The sequence below is a fragment of the Amblyomma mixtum genome, chromosome 5 (assembly GCF_055824585.1).
Source record: "Amblyomma mixtum isolate Tamu chromosome 5, ASM5582458v1, whole genome shotgun sequence".
NCBI classification, from domain to species: Eukaryota; Metazoa; Arthropoda; class Arachnida; order Ixodida; family Ixodidae; genus Amblyomma; species Amblyomma mixtum.
In genome coordinates this window covers 97662468-97679335 of record NC_143016.1, presented here as the reverse complement: position 1 = coordinate 97679335, position 16868 = coordinate 97662468, and the positions used below count along the sequence as shown (strand labels likewise).

At 51.4% G+C, this 16868-nt stretch overlaps 1 protein-coding gene across 2 annotated transcripts in view; it reads left to right on the top strand.

Moving 5' to 3' along the window:
* LOC149343121 (growth factor receptor-bound protein 14-like) overlaps positions 1-16868 on the top strand; it is a 200689-nt gene that overhangs the window by 160695 nt on the left and 23126 nt on the right. For both annotated transcript variants that reach the window (XM_089545644.1, XM_089545645.1), the window contains one exon: positions 13751-13910. In XM_089545644.1, coding sequence (XP_089401770.1) covers positions 13751-13910 — 160 coding nt within the window. The remainder of the gene's footprint in view (positions 1-13750; positions 13911-16868) is intronic.

Genomic DNA, 16868 nt, shown 5'->3' with positions numbered 1-16868 from the left:
GCTTCCGACACGGCTCGTTTGATTCGGCTTGTTCTCGTTGCATACTGTGCGGGGATGCCTGCTTGCCTGCAAGGATTTGCGCTGCTTGGGCAAACGTGCAACTCGACGCAGAGAAAAGGAATCCGCGCGAGAGGCGTGATGGATGTCGGCGCATGCTGTTGCTGCCTGCTGTTGTTCCCAGCTTTCTTTGCTACAACAATATATATAATCAGTTGAACCTCGTTGTAACGAAGTTGAAGGGGCTTGGCGATTACTTCGTTATGGCCGTAGCTTTCTTATAGCCCGTGTTGACCGATCCTCCGAGGGGGTTGTCATTCTTTCGTTATATCCGTTATTTCATTATAATCCGTTTCGTTATGCTGAGGTTCGAATATATATATATATATATATATATATATATATATATATATATATATAATTCTGGTTAACTAATATTGAACAGTTACCTTTTTAAATATTACTGTTAGGCTCCTTAATTATTGAGAGGCGTGTAGCCCACCGTAGTTAATATCCATATAAAAAACGCGGTTACCTTCGGGTTTCTGCCCCGGCAAAGTTTGGCTACATCGCGCCCTAAATACGTGCGCTTTCGAGAAGCTTGCAGGAAAGGCAACCTCTCCAGGGCATGTATATAACTCGTTGAAATATCCAAAATTTGTTGGTCCACAGCGTCGAGGTTAACTTCGTTTTCGAAATTCTAGAAACTGATATGGATATTGCTTACGGTGGAATACTCGCCTCTGAATAAATCAGGAGCTTAGCGGTAACAGTTAAAAAGGTAGCTGTTCAATATTAGTTGACCAGCTTGCCAGTTAGCACGTCCTAACTCTATTCTGATGTACTACACCACTGGCGATGCTAAGACGGAAAAAGCGCTCTTCTAACTCGAAAAAGCCTGTTTTTAAAAATTGCGTAAAGTCTTAGCTGAAACACCCTGTACGATCCCTCGCCTCAGCAGATGCACTGAATCATCGGGCGCGCGTCGCAATCGCTCGCGAAACGGTTTCTCCGCTCATGCAAGAAACATGCCCTCTGCACTCCAGATGTGTGTGTCGACCTTGATCGGATTCGCGCGAGGCTTGTCTCGTCCGGCGTAGGTCTACATACTCGATCGACTACTGACGTTTTCGCTCTTGCGGGGGCTCTGCTTGCTCCTGGGTGCGATTGCTCGTATTTTCTTCCATTCGGCCATTGTCAGCTTCCGCAGTGATCTATAGCTTCGGCTCGGTTTTATTCTTTGACTTTTGTTCTCTTTCTTAGTTTCGCGCTGTGTTTTCCGCTGACCATTTACGGATCGCCCCGGCAACCACTCCCATTTTATTGCTCTACAGTAAAGAGTGAGGTGATCGCTTCTTCGTCGAGGCGGTGACAATTGACCCCCCCCCCCCCCCCCCCTCTTCCCCCCGGCAGCGGATTACAGAATTCATCGTCGATTTGTACATGTCCCTGAGTCGCCGCCCGCCGCGGATAGGTTCTGAGGCTATACAGGCGGGTCAGTTTTACGCGGAGCGCACTCAGGCGGAAGAATAAGAGGAGCTCGAGAAAATCAAAAAGAAAAAAGAGTAGGCGTGAGCGATCACCGTTCAGGGCGATTTTATAGCCATGCGCTTACATCTTCCTCCTGAAGGAAGAGCGAGCAGTAGGCCATTTCTTTTGAACTCCCTCTCGGGATAACTTCGGCGGAGCTACAGGGCGCGCCGCGAATGTAGTTCTGCTGTCTCGATCGCGAGGAAGGCGTCTTGTTTCTCGACTCTTTTTTTTTTCCATTTCGGCGCGTTTGTTTTTATACTATATGCTCGTAACATTTATGGAGCCCGCCTGTTCGTTCTCTCTCTCTCACACACACACATTATATATATATATATATATATATATATATATATATATATATATATATATATATATATATATATATATATATATATATATATATAAACAAACGAGCATTGAATAGCAGTCTGGTGGACGTCGAGCGCGGAACATCAACGCAGCCTGAGAGGAAAGGTCTCTCAGTACTCTTGAGTATCGGCAGCCGGTATCAGAAAACGGAGCGATGTCCCCACTGCCTTCACTCGGGACTTTTTCAGTGAAAGGCATTTCCTACTATGCGACGCATATTTAGCAAAGCGGGGCTGTAGGCGCGCTTCGGCAATTGTTTTTATTGATTACGCCTGTCACGCATTGGTGCTTGCGGCCGCGTGTATACAGCGGCGTGCTCATATATTTGCCCAAGCGCAGCAATGCGTCACGGGCGCGGCCGACCTTCGAGGAAAACCCTCCCGAAACGCGGCTGCTGTCGCTTCTGCAACCCTTTCTTTGTTCCTGTGTTTCGTCGCTGCTCCTGCTGCTGGGTGTGTGTCGCAACGGCTGCTTCTGCGCGCTGACTAATCCTTCCACGCCCCGGAACGCACGGAGTCGCGCAGAGCTGCTAGCCGCTCACGCTAGAACGTACTCCTCGATAGCGAGCTTGGCGCAACCTGTGTGCTCCCTTATATATCCAGCTAAGGTATTATGTAGCTAAACTGGCTGGAGAGACTCTAGCGATTGTTACGTCCCTTTTTTGTTGCGAAAGCAACACTTCGCGAGTCGCTGAGCCATTTCGCGGAGCTGAGGCAAGGCCATACTGCGCATGCGCGAGGAGCGGTGACGTCACACGGCGCACAGCTGGCACGCCGCCGCCGCCATCGCCTCTCTCTCTCTCTCTCCTCGTTGCTTTCGCAATCCTCCAGGTTTAACCAGAGCTGTACCACTGTTTTTTCTCTCTCTCTTTTCTTTGTCAAATAAAAACCCGCTTGGACAAAAACGTTGCCCGTCAAAGTGACAAAAAGACAGCAGCTTTTACTGCCGGCGCGGAAATAATAGTGATAAAAAAAAACTGGAATAAAAGAAAGTGACTTGAAAGCGAGAGTTTTAAATGTCGCGCGGGAAGGAAGGTCTGCCCGGGCAGTTCCGAGAAGTTCAGTTATCTGCTTTTGCTTTTAGGTTTTCCTGGAGAGGCTCATTTATCTGCATCTGACACGTGGTTCAGTTTTTCTCTTGTTTAGTGATTGACGCGTTTTTTTTTTTTTTGCCATTGTTCGACTTTATGTGTTTAGCAATCCCGAAGAGAGAGCAAGTCTAGTGGGAAAAGAAAAGTACGTTAATATAAGGCGCCTTTAATGAAAGATAGTGCGCGGTTTATTCCTGACGAGATGTAAATGCTCCCGAATTAGTATATCGGATAATAACCGCTCAACCAGCGTGCGTCGGCCCTGCTTTATTATTAACGAACACCTTGCCTAATCGCATACACGTATAACCTCAGTTTCTGTCACCCAACTTGCCCCAGAGATAACGAAGAACAATGAGACGGAAGTTGTGAAACTTGTTGAGGCCGAAATGACGATCTTGCGCAAGGACTGGAACTTTTTTTCCATTTCGCTGTTGCTGCTGCTTCTACTGGCGACGTGCTGCGAACTCCCATCTTCTGTGTGCAGCCTCTCTCTTGTGAGGCCGGAAAGACGCAAAGAAAAAAAAAAGAAATCTTGCCGCCCCTCAAATCCCGCCGAGTTAGTTCGTATGTCATTAGCGCGAAGCCCATATCTCATTCATCTGGCCGGAGTTATAGCGCCTGTTTCGTCCATTGTGAGGGTGCGTGCTTTGTTATATCCCCCCCCCCCCACGCTTTTTTTCTTCTTTACTTTTTCCCGAGCTGTGTACACTTGGTCCCAAATTTTCCCCCGAGCGCGCTCGCTGCCTCGATCCCTTTTGTTGGAGACATCGCGTATTTTCCCCCGCGCAATCCCGCTAATCCATTTTTCGGACGCGGTGCGCTGCCGCCTGCAGGATTCCTCCTTTGCGAGCATACAACGTCCCGTGTTTTTGTTGTTTTTTGAGCCGCAGGTCGGGAACGAAACTCGCTTGTAATGCAGGCCTTTCTAGCGCGCTGTGCGTGGTGCGTGTGCACGCCTTCCAGTTTTCGCAATCTTGCACAACACGTTGAGAGAGAGAATGCGTTCTGACGCCGCGGGGGCAACTACATAGTCCTCGGCTACAATCCTCCATTCGTTATCTCTCTGTAACCGTTTGGCTGTAGCACTACGCCGTGCAAAACTTCACGTCAAAGATAAGCTTCACAGAAAGTGCACGAAGCCCCGAGTTGGAACTGAGCGTGGGTGGAGTGCGTAGAGACAGCGTGCGTGCTACCGTTCACTATATATATATATATATATATATATATATATATATATATATATATATATATATATATATATATATATATATATATATATATATATATATATATATATTGGCAGCTGATTTATTTCCAGGGGAGCAGGGAATCAATGAAGGGGGAGGTAAGTGGGGAGGACGCAGGATGGAAAGAAAAAACTGCGCAGACCAGCGTCCGACCTGTGCTCGTATCTCTGTGTTCTCCGCGGTGACTGGATGCCAAGTTGGAAGGAGGGAGTAAATCATCTCTTGTTATTGTCTGCGCTTGACCGCGCGCTGCGTTCTTTCTTTGATTTCTTAGCTTTTGGGCGGTAAATCTTCGCGCCCGGTGCAGTTTCTTTACCTTCCACGGGCAGTTCTCGGCAACGAGTTCCGTGGTTCGCCTTCTCTATAACTGCCGGTTTCGAGCTGTCACGTTTTTACTTTTTTTTCTCTTTCGCCCCGAACGGCCCTTGCAGTAGTCGTTCTGGAGGCGTAGGGGTAGTTCAGGTTGCTTGTTATGTGGCTGAGTGCGCTGTGGTTGGTTTAACTGTCTAACCTTAACCCGGCGCTGACGCGGTGCGCCGGCAAAAATATGTTACGAAGAGTTGCGGCGTCCACTAAGACGCTTACGATGAGCTGCCGGATATCTGTTCCAGCCGACCTCAACGGCCGTAAACTTTTTTCACTGTTCTGTCTTCCGTATTCCATCGGACAGAAATGAAAGCGATCTGATAACTGTGTTTAGAGTTCCTTCGGTGTTATGATTGTCCTTAATCAAAGCATGCTCTTTCACGTTGGAGTTGTGTATAAGTAAGGGGCCGAAGCTTACGCAACTTGACTGCGTACAAATCAACTGCGTCGAGCCGTCCATGCTCCGTGCTGTATAGTATTGTATGCGTCCTTTGGATGCCTTCCTGGACTTCGTGCTTTGAAACCGCTACACCGGCCTGCACGACTCAATTCCCTCCGTATTTGGCTGTGTCCCTCATTGGAATAGCGTTGACGGAGAGGGCCATAGGCTGGTCTCTCTCAACATATTTGGCCGCGGGCGCGTCGTGTGAAAAGGCCCGTCGCTTGGTGAAGTCGCTTTCCGTGGCATTCTTGCTGACTCATTTCCCTCTGTTCCAACGTCACCCGCGCTCTCCGTCCTTTGTAGTGCCCCGCATCGTATTGTGCAGCGAACAACGGGCGTCGTTTTCCATCTCTGTCCTCCCTCTCCTGTTTGGCTCCACTCCAGCGCTGTTGTGTGTTGTTCGCCTTTACTCTTTCAGGTGTTTTTGTACAACATCCTGTTTGTTTTGCGGAGCTTGTTCGAAAATAAATACAAGTTCGGAACAAAACAAGTCGTTTTGGAGAGTTTGTCTTCTTCGACACAAAAACGCGCGTATTTAACCTTATTGTTAAATGGGCGCGTGGTATACCCCATGTATAGCCACGGAGAGGAAAAAAGCGCAATCCGACAGACATCAGGTGCACACTTTGTTCGAGCTGGTGTGCTGCCCAGCCAAGAGGTCAGCCTCGTTAAATGGGGAATTATTTTTACGACTTCCGTCCTGGGATAACTAATGGAGTTGGCCGAAATGGGATGCGCTCACTACTGTGCAGCGTGACATATTTTACTATGGTAACTACAGGCTTTCCTCACGTTATCGAGGACTGGGTTTCTTTATTCTTTTTTTTTTTTTTAGAAAACGTTTCGTGCGCACGGCCCGTTGCTACCATCTTAACTACCTGCATGTTTTTCTTTTCCTTTTCTTTTCTTCCTGCGAATTTCAATGACGAGTGCTCCCTCAAAACCTTTTATAGCTATCGCGTTTCGGATATCGTTGCCGGGCTCCTCATTTGCAATTCGGAGAGCTAGTTGTGCGAACGTAGTGGGGGGGGAGGGGGGGGGGGGGGGGGGGTTGAAGGTCAATTGCTCCACTGTACGAATAGTCATTGCGTTTGTCGCAACTGGGATACATATCGGCGGTCCCAGCGCAAGCCTGGCTGTTGTTCAGCAACAGCTTGTTCAAGTCGCACGACCATTGTAGTCCGCCCAGTGTCTCTGCGAAATTCCCATTGTTGGGCAAGTTGCTCGGAGCGATTAGCTTCCACCTGTGCGCGACATGGCTAGAGCAACCGCCCTTCCGCCGTCTTTTTTATCTATGAACATGAGGGTTTTTTTTCTATTTTCGAACCGCTTTGCTCTTTGTTCTTGGTTCTAACTCGCTGCTTTACTTTAAAAGTCACAGCGTTTGACGGTTCAGGGTATAAAGCTTCTTGGGTAACATGCCCGGATCCATTTCGCTTCTCCATGAAATTCGACCACGCCGCACACATACTACATGCACCAAACTAGGTAATTTTCGCACAGTTTATATATGTATAGCACCGTCCCCTAATCGGGATCTCTCGTGCGCCATAGTGCCGCTTCGGTACGAATTTTATTCGATCCGCTGCAATCTTTGTGTATTTCGAGGTTGAGATCCTGGTTACCTCGACACGTGGCGTTTCAGTTTCGTACGCCATGCTGTGCTATATATTTATATGTTTTGGAAGGTCCCTGCTTTCCGAGTGGTATACGTGTGGTTGACGCCGAGCGTATACGTCACCAGGCCGTTCTCTGATATCTAAACCTGCATACGTCCCGCCGTTCGCTGAAGACTGCTCCGGCCGTGTATGTGTCCACACATGTATAGTCCTCACTGAGCTGTCGCGAGGCCGAAATAACGAGAAGGTATCCCCCTCTAAGTCTGCGAGGTCCTTATGTCTCAATGAAAGGGAGACGGGTTTATGCGGTTGGGCCCCGAGTGTCCGCGCCGTATCCTCGCGTCTCAGTAAAGAAAATATATGTACCGAGGCCGTCTGTACGCGGACAGGACTGCCCTTGCTGGACGGCCGATGACTTCTCGACAGAAAGCAAAGGAATGTAAAAGCAGTTCTCGCTGCAGTCTCGCAGTTCGGACAGGTCTGATTTACAGTGGCTGCTTCTAGTTCGCTTTGCATATAGCCGCGGTGGCGAAGCTATCACTGTATTTCCACACACGGCACGAGTACGGTACATGAATACGCCTGTGTGGGTGTAAAAAGGGAGTAAAGTTGTCCCCTAGTGCACTCCCTTTTCTTAAAGTTGCTCCTTCTGTCTAGAGCGTACATAGCATATTCACGTCCGAACGGTATTACCGGTGGGCGACGTGATCCCGGGCTTCTAGCGGCGTTCTGGCGTGCCGATTGCAGTCGTTGTCCTGCTCCGCTGTCATCGCTCACGCGTGGCGAGGTCTGTCCCCTATTGTTATAAACGGCCAGACGACGGCGACGGCGGCGACAACGCGTTCTGGATCGCGGTTCTCATTCGCCCGGTGGTCATCGCGCCTTGTTGCGCCGGTTGGAAACCCCCCTTCCTTTCTCGTTCTTCTCCCCCCCCCCCCCCCCCACCTCTCCTCCCCCGCCTTAGGAGCACTGGACTTAGCTGCATTGGCATTGGCTCCACTGTCTTTACTGCGATGCCGCCCGAAGCGTGGTAAGTGCGCTGGTTTGCGTGAACTGCGGGCTTAACGAACGACCGATGAACGCCCTCGCGTTTTTTTTTTTCTTGCGCTTTGCCTTCGTACAAAATTAACTGCGATTAGAACATTCGTGCGTTGCTTTGTCTTATAGCTTTTGTTTGGGTTGAATTTTGTTGTCTGGTTGCACTGAACCTCCTTTATAATTATTAGGCCAGCTTCACTGCAACGTTTTTGCACCCCCGCCTCTTTTTTCTTTGAAGGCGGGAAGGCAGGTTTGAAAACAGGGCATTCACGGGTTGTCAAGCTTTCTTTTTTTTCTTCGATTCACGTAACATGTGTGGCGTAATTCCCGCGATAACACGTCGTACACCTGTCCAGGGCTGCCACGCGTGATCGGCACTTCCCCCTTGTCTGCCTGACGTGTGCACAGCGGCGCTATGAGTAAGGCAAAAGCGTCGCGGCGAGGCGTGCTTAAAAATGATTATTAACTATGGGTAAATATGTATTGCCTTCGCTGGACGACGTTTGTTGTACGTCTCAGCCGTGAATGTCATTCCTGTTCACCAGGACCTCACTCTAATTAGTCGCCGAACTGCATTCCCGTCGCGTCTGGCGGACGAGCTGCGTGTCTCGATGTCTGCGGAGACGCAAGTTGCGCCATTCTGGCAATCGTGGCCCCGGCCCTGCGCGTCCGTTTCCGAACCATTTATCAAGGTCACATCCAGGTACATATTACCAGTATAGTCAGTAGGCTCCTGTCGTTCACAGCTTTTCGTGGGATGATCGACGAGGCAGAAAAGCTTCCAACTATTGTTGCAGCTGCCGGTTGGTGACTGATCGTGCTTGTGGTTCTGTCAGCTTTTCTCTACTCCCGAGCTCAGAGAGCTTTTTTTTCTTCTCTCGCATTTGTTTCTTTTTTATTTTCTTTTTGTTTCCGCTGCTTTTAAAGTTTTTTTTTTTTAAAGTTTACTGTTCCCGGGGAAAGGGATTCACTTTTTTTTTTTTGCTTCCGCTTCGCACTGGCGTCGTTGTTGCTACGGCCTCTAGCGTCACGTCAAGCTCGGCACTACTACACACTTGGGGAAGTCTCACGACGTGTCGCCAGGGGAGATCGCGCTTTTAGGACGTCGAAGCTACGCGTCGATGCTCTCGAAGCGCCGCGCGTGTGCTGGCGCCGTCGTGTCGCTTCGACGCCTTCTCTTCGTCGTCCTCACCGACCATCGTGTGGAAATAGGAGGGAGGGAAGATCGAGTTGGATCAGCCCGAGAGAGGGCGTGCGACAGTCTCATCCGGCATAGTGCAGGCCGGGGTGTGTCCCTTTGTCTTTTCCCTCCTCCTCCTCTCGCATGCCGTCCCAGTGGAGTAGAGAGAGAGAGAGGACACTCCCCCTGCTTCCAAGCGCCTGTTGTCCTGTTGCTGTGCAGCGTAGCGGAGGAGCAGTGCGTGATGTTGTCCCCCCCCCCCCCCCCCATTCCACTCTCTCTCCGCGCTCCTCTAAAGCCATGCCTTGTGGTGGCGTGAGCGCGTTCCGGGAATCCCGGTGGCTCTCCGCTCTCTACTGCGAGCATCATTTCGCGGCAGCGGTTTTCGGCGAACCGTTGCTCCGGAACGAACGGCCGTTGTGCGCGCAGCTATGGCGAGCGCACCCTCCCTCCGTCCCTTTCTTTGTCTCTTCACTTGTCTTGCTTTCAAGCTAGCCCGGAACAACGAATGGCCCGTATTTTTACGGACTTCTCTTTCGTGAATACTCCCCTGAGAGCAACCCCTCCGCTTCTGAGTTTTCCCCTTCGATCGTCTTTTTTCTTTTGTTCTCGAGTCTTCGCTGGTCGAGCGTATTCCTTTACTTAGACGGCACCTGGAGAGAGGCACCCCGTCGAATGACAGTGACATCGATGTGCCTGCCGGAAAGTTTAGTATGCCTTTACGCGGAGGCGAGTCCCTGTTATAGCTTGCTTGAGCGTGAAGTAAGGTCTCCCCAACAAAGGGATACGACGAAGAATTGCTGCGCAACTCAGAAAAAGAATGACACACAAAGACAAGTTGACACACGAGCGCTGACTTCCAGCTGACGTTTATAGTAAGGGGATACGGACGGGCGCGCACGACAAGGGTGGATGTCTGCTTTTTAGCGCACGCGTATGCCAAATTTCAGGAATAATGAAGACAAAGAGCATCGTCGTAGCAGCCGCTCATCTTTCATTAATTTTTCTCGTTTCGCGTCTTTGTCGTCGTCGTCACTTTCGCGCGAACCCTTTGACGGGCGCCGGTTTTTGTAAAACAAGGGGGGAGTTCTCGTCGCACAGGTGCTACAGCCGTCGCGAGCCTGCGTCCGCTCGCCCGTATACATATATTGTTTCTGCATCGCGCTTCGCTTCGGTCCGCTTTATTGTTGTTTCTTTTCTTTCCTTCCAATCGGCCGTATGCACAACGCTTGTGTGTTCTCAGTATTATTTTTTTATTGTTATTTCTGTTCCCCATTCAAGCGGGTACGTGTCTTGTGCGGGTAGACATCTATTTGTTCGTCCCCCCCCCCCCCCCCCCCCCCTTTCGCGGGAAAAGACCTTTGTGTAGCCTGGAGAGAACAGCTCGGGGCTGAGTCACAAGCGCACAGCCACCGTCGGATCGGCGAGTCGGCGCCGACGTCTGGGCCGCGGGGACACGAGCGCTCTGCCGGCGGCGGGCACAGTGGTTGCTCGCCAACGCAACTGCCTACGCGTGAGCTCATTCGCGCGTAAATTAAAGGTCATTATACGCCTTCCTCACTTGCCTTGTGTGCAAGATGTGGAAGATGACTCACAGCCTCGCTGTACAGCTGTGTGGGCAAGGCGTCGTTAGATAGATCGGATTTTTACGCGCCACCAAAGCAGCGCTGAGCGCTGCAATGTACTGCTTCTGATTAACTTCGACCACCTCCGGGCTTCTTTTAACACGCAACGAAATTTCTGTTACGCGCTGGAGTTGCATACCTTACGGGATTTATATAAGGGAGTTTCGCTCGAGTTTAAGCCCGATCTTCGAGCCGGCGAATGAACGACATAGCTTGTTCAGCTGTCAGCCGTGACGTCACAAGCCACAACCATCAGTGGTAGAGCGGCAAAACAGTTAGTCCGAAAGGTAACGGTCATAAAATACGCCCCAAGTTTCGTGGTAAGAGCAGTTGTGTGCACTGTCCTCACATTGGAGTGCTTAAAACGGTGGCTTTAATTTGTTATTCACATGGTCTGTAATTCGCACTTTCTTTTTTTTTTTTTTGTCTTGGGTGTGCCCTCTTTAATATCACTCACTCAGTCGGCCAGTCGATAAATCAGCTAGTCGTTTTATGCTGCAGGAACGTTTTGTCAGAATCCCGTGAGCCGCATGCGCTTTAGCAAAGAAACGTTTGCCTGCCCAGCGCGAAGTTCTCTTCCGCCGTAGTTACTGATTGACCTTTCCTGCCCATGATCACCTTCGCGCCAACATTGATTTAGGTGTGTGTACGGACACATTGCAGTCCTCGGGCTCCTCTCGTTACGTAGTAAGAACAAAATGGAATGGGACTTCCGAACAAGGCCTATGATAAGAAGAAAACGCGCTATCTAAAGGAACTAAACCGACCCTGAAGCACGTGGCAAAGCCGAAAGGGCTATTAGTGTGTTGTCACATTTTGTGCTCACTCTTCTCAGTCTGGTTACCCTGGTCTCAGCGCATACGCTGGCACCGCGCCCCCGTCAGTTGCCAGCCTCTTTCATTCGCCGTTCTTTCCTCGTGATTTCATCGCGCGCGCGTAATCCCGACGCTGCGGATAGTAATTGCTACCGGGTGCCTCAGCGGCCAGCAAAGGCAGTATAACGTTTACGGTAACCTCGCCGCCCGCGAGAGAGATTACAGCGGCGCGCGAAATCGCGGGTCACCCAAAAATAGCGCCTCCGGAGAAGGAAGGAAGTTATCCTCGGTGTGGTGGCCTCCGCGGCAAGTTTAAACGCGGTGCCTCGATGGTCTTTTTTTTTTACTTTCTTTATTTGTAATGCTTTAGGTCGCCCACTCTCACTTTCTGCCTGGAGGCGCCTAACTGTGCGCGCGGTACGATGGGCATGCTACTATACATGCAACGGGCTGGCAGCCGGGGGGTTATACCTATATCGAGGCCCCATAGGTTGGAAAGTTTCCAGAACCGCGCTGCCCCTGAAGTTAGTGCGGTGGAACGGATGCCCGGGTACGGGTTTCTGATGAATAATACACCTGCTGACACGGATAGCGCCGAGAGGGGGAGAGATATTACGGCACATTAGGCAATGAAGAATGAGAAGGAATAAAATTAAGGATAAGTGCGGGCACGGAAACAGTGCTCCTTCTCCAGGCTTTTGCCCTCGCTAATGAAAGCGAACTTTTTTTTTTCTTATAGCCGCCGGCAGTCACCTGCGACTTTGACTTCGTGCGGGGTTTCCCGTTCGGCTTGCATTCAGTTGGCGCCTGGTCTCTGAAAGGAGCCTTTGTTTCTTAATATGCTTCTCTCGAGAGTAACGAATGTGTGCCAGACTCTTAAGGGGGCTCGCGACAACCGAGGGATAATTGCGCCGTGATTCTCGTTTAGCTTTTTTTATTCTTTTTTCTGTCCGCGAAACGTCGTTTGCTTCTCGCGAGCTGCGTATTGAAACAGCTAGCGCAGCATGAGTCAAGCGCTGCTTGGAGGAAAAGGAAAAAAAAATAATAAAACAGGCTCTAAAGGTTTGACCGCCTGTGACAGCGAGACGACGGGCATGTAGCGCGCGATAATTTAGCGCCTGCCTTCAGCGAATGCTTCACGAATCCTCCCCCGCCCCCTTTCCTACTGGCATTGAAAAAAAAAAAAAAATCTTGACAGATCAAAATTGTAAATTTCCTAGATAGGCTTCCGTGCCGTCACTTTCTTCCGTGCATTCCGAGGTTGACGATACCTAAATTGGACCGTATATTTCGCTACGTTTTCTTTCCTTTTGACCGCTGGCGTCCTTATCGCCTCCTCCTACGATTGGTTCGCGCCGTTGCTATCGCCCGAACGCGGCCAATGGCAGCCTCCCGTCGGACCTTAACCGAGCGAGAAAGGCTGAAAGCCGAACCGGGGAGGAGGAAACCACTGGTTTACGACTCGTAGCGCGGGGTCTTTTTTCGTTCGACCAGTCAGGGTTAAAGTTCGTTACTGTCAAGCCAAGTTGCACGCGGGGCGCGCTGGCGCTGGAATGAGAAAGGGCAATAAAACACGACGCCGAGTAAAATAGGAAGACTGGGGGCCCTAACGCCGTCCGATGCCTGTAGGGGTGAGGGCGCGAAGATGGGTGAGAGAAAGAGAAAGGGAAGGGGGTGCAGTGCTGCAACCGAACAGCAGCCGCGTCGTCAAACTCTGCCGCCCTTGCCGGAGAACAGGTCACGTGTCCCCCTTCGACCAATGGCGTCGCACTTTCAGCGGGCCCTACTGTCGTCTGCTAGGCGAGCGCTCTCCGGCCACGGCACGTCGCGAGCGCCGTGAGTGACTGCACGCCGAAACGGTAAATCCCGGAGTGGCTGTGCGGTGAGTGATGGAGTTGCTTTACGATGGTTCGCTACAAAAAATAAAGAGGCATCAAGAAATTCCTGGCGGGAATAATAGCGTCGGCAGGCCAGCGGTCCGCCCCCTTCTCCTTGGGACGCGCGTGCAGTGGAGCGCGGCGGTGGCGCGATCGCGCTCCTCCTCTTCCCGAGAGCGTCGGGGCGAGGAGGGGAGGGGAAGGGAGGCCTCGGCAACAGCGGCGGCGAACGCGACGCCGCGGCCGCAGCCAACGGGGCTCCTCCTGAGGGAGCGCGCGCGCGCGGCGAAGATGTGCGCGCGGGAGAGGAGGGGGCGGAGAAAGTTTCGTCGTCGTCGCTACGCTGCCCTGCGAGCTGACGCGTTTTGTTGCGTCGACGAGGAGAAGGGAGTCCCCCTCTTCTCTCTGCGTTGGCGGCGGTTTGACGGCGGCGAGGCGCGTGGAGTCGTTGCTGCTGCTGCTGCCGCGGGCGGGAAGAGCAAGAGCAGCGTCGCTTTCTTACCTGAGGTGTATGTGTGTGTGCGAGCGTGTTCCGTGCGGGGTGCGCAGGCGGCGCTGACGTTCCACCTGCCGGACGGGGGCACCCAGCGCATGGTGGTCGAGGAGAACCTCCGCTGCATCGACCTGTGCCAGCTGCTCACGCTCAAGCTGAACGTGGCCCGGTCGCCCACCTGGACGCTCGTCGAGAGGATCGCACAGCCCCGCATCGGTGAGTCTCGCCTTTTTATTTTGTTGTTTCTTTTTTCCACCTCCACCATCCCTGTCGCTTTTTCTGCGTCTAGTGCCTTTGTCCTTAGCTTCCACGTTAGGTTGGTGCAGAGAGGCTCTCGCGTCATGTTGACATCAGCGGCGCTGTAGACAGGGCCAAGACACTGAAGCGACGACATGCACCGTCGTTTGAAGGTCGTCAGTCTGTAAATGGTCATTTACCGAATAATCCCTGTTCGAGAGTTAGCCGAGGCACTCTAATGGGTGCGCAATGTACTTTACCGTTTTCCTGCATTTGAGTCTGAAAACTGAAAATTAGTTTTTGAGGAACGGAAATGGCGCAGTAATTGTCTCTCATCTCGGCGGACACCCGAACCGCGCCGAAAGGGAAGGGACAAAGGAGGGAGTGAAAGAAGAAAGGTGTGCCGTAGTGGAGGGCTCCGGAATAATTTCGACCACTTGGGGATCTTCATCTTGCGCCGACATCGCACAACACACTTTCGCTTGCTGCGAGTCGGTTATCCCGAGTTGCACCGCACACATCCCGATTGTGGCTTCGATGGCCTGTGGAGAAGTACGCCTCGCGTTTTTTTTTTTTTTCTCTTGCATTCTGGTTTGTCAAGTTCTTCGTAAAATCTTTGCCGCCTACTATTTCTGCCCTCGTTATCCATTAGCATGCAAATTTGAAGTTGCAAAATTTCGCTGACCGTTTTTCTTTTGGCCCCGGTTCCGCCGCGCGTGTGTGAGAGAGCTCGCTTCTTTTTACCGCGATTGGGCGCTGCTTCTGTGGCTATAATTTTTCGTGCGCGGTGCCGGCGCGAATAGTGACGGCTGTTGCGCTCGCGAACTGCTTACAGCCGAGTTCTCTAGCCGGGAGTATGCAAGGGTTCTTTTTTTTCTTTCCTTTTACTTTTTTCTTTTGCGCAACTGCCTGTCGCACGCCTCGCCGGTCGTGACACGAGACGGCGCCTTACGTTTTCTTTATTTATTTCTTCCCCTCTGGAACCGACAGCTGTCGCCGACATAAGGGAGCTCTATGATTGCGATCCCGTGGTGCAACTGCGGGCGCGGTTAATTTTAAGCGTTTGGTCGAGGCAGAGGAAGCTAGTACGGCAGTCTCGGCACGTAGCAACGGAAGAGACCGGCATACTGCTCGGCTTATTCAGCCTACTCCAAGCGGTTAGCCCGGCTTCTGTGCTCAGCATTCCACTCCGCATTGATCAGCGCAAGATTGCTCTGATCAATGCGCAATCAACCAAGATGCATGCGCACCGGAAGCGTGTTTTATCTTGAATTGGAAAGCAGTGTACCTCCATTGTCCACCCAGCCAATGGCGTCGACCAGTCGTCAGAAATCGGGTCGACGTCGTTGGCTGGATCGAGCTCTTTCTTTGAGGGACACTTGCCGCTTCGTTCTCGAGTTGTATGAGGCTATAGTGGTAGAGCATTTGGTTCGTGTGCAGGAGGCACCGGGTTCGAATCCTGTGGCACCGCCAGGGTGGTCCCTCCGGTTTTCTAACGACTGCGGGCATCCTCCGGTTAGGTCTTCGTTTTTCTCGAGAGTGAAACGCGTGGAAAAGGCTCGACCGGTTTGTGACCGAACCGTTCCGTCGACGGGTTGGTGATTTGTTTGTCGAACGGTTTGAATGCGCTGTGCGAGGTAAAACCAAGTTTTGGCAAACCTTTCTGATGGGCGCTAAGCAGCTTCTACAAGATCTTAAATGGAGGCCGCGTGAGTATTTTTGGCCCTCGCTATAAAGCATCAAGGGATGCTTTACAGCGATGGGAGATCGCCAGAGCGGTTTCTTCGTTTCGGCGATAGCTGCCCTCGACTTGACCTTCATTGAGGAAAAAAGAAGAAAAAACTAATTAACGTGGCAGCGGCTGCTTAAATTAACCGCAGTGCAACGCGTTCAGGGGAATCCCCCAATGCGGACAAGATTCCGATCAGTTACTCATTAGCATCCACCTGAGTGTCGCCACGGGGCCTGAAAGGAATGCTACGCAGCCACTTCGCAGTGGACAGACCGAGTTTTTCAACTTTCTAGCGGTAATGCCGCTGTGGTCTGGTGGACACTAATGAGAATTGCTCCACTGATAGATTAACTTTCGAGGACAACCAGCGCAGGAATGATGTCCAGGCGCATCGTGGCAGTCGTTGTAATTGTTTCTAGTTGCCCCCCTTTCCACCCCTTCGGCATCGCGCCGACAAGAGGTATCGTTCGAAGCACCGCTTTCCCGCACTGTGCGGAAGGAAGGACAATGCCGGGTATCGTGTCGATAAAAATTTAATCTGTTAACGCGCTTACAGCAGGAGACAGATTAGTGTATCTGATTATTTATAGCTTTAGCCTTGCAACGCTCATGGCCGCTTCGCCCATGATTATCAACGAGCGCAGATTATTCCCCGCCAGTATCGTGGCACTGAATCAGACATTCGCAGTTTCGAGGACGCAGTGCACGGTTTTTTTCTTCTTTTCTTTTGAAGAGGGCATCATATCGCCTATATTCATTTACTTTTTTTGGTTTGTTTGAGTTTATAACAAACCATATAATCTCAATCAGCCGTCGAGACTCTGCTCTGCGTTCGCCGCCCCTTAGCCGCCCCAGTGAGCGCAGCTGCAGCTTCCTTCCAAGGCGTCTGCACTCCATTTCACGCCCATCTAACATCCCATCAGACGCGCCCGAAAATCTCCCAGCAAACGAGCCCTTCTTTGCTTAGCAACACGTCGAAGACGGGGAGCGACGGGGCTAAAAGACATAAGCGACGACATAAGAGAGGGAGAGAGAAAAAAAAGCCAGTATTGCCGCTGCAGCGCGCCAGTCCACAATCCTGCACGTCCGACGCGCTCGAAAGGAAACTGCAGGGGGGAAAAAAGAGAAGAAACAACCGCGTGTAAATTCTTTTGCAGCGCTCCTCAAATCTGTTCCTCCTCTGTCTTCCGCGTTCATCGTGCGCT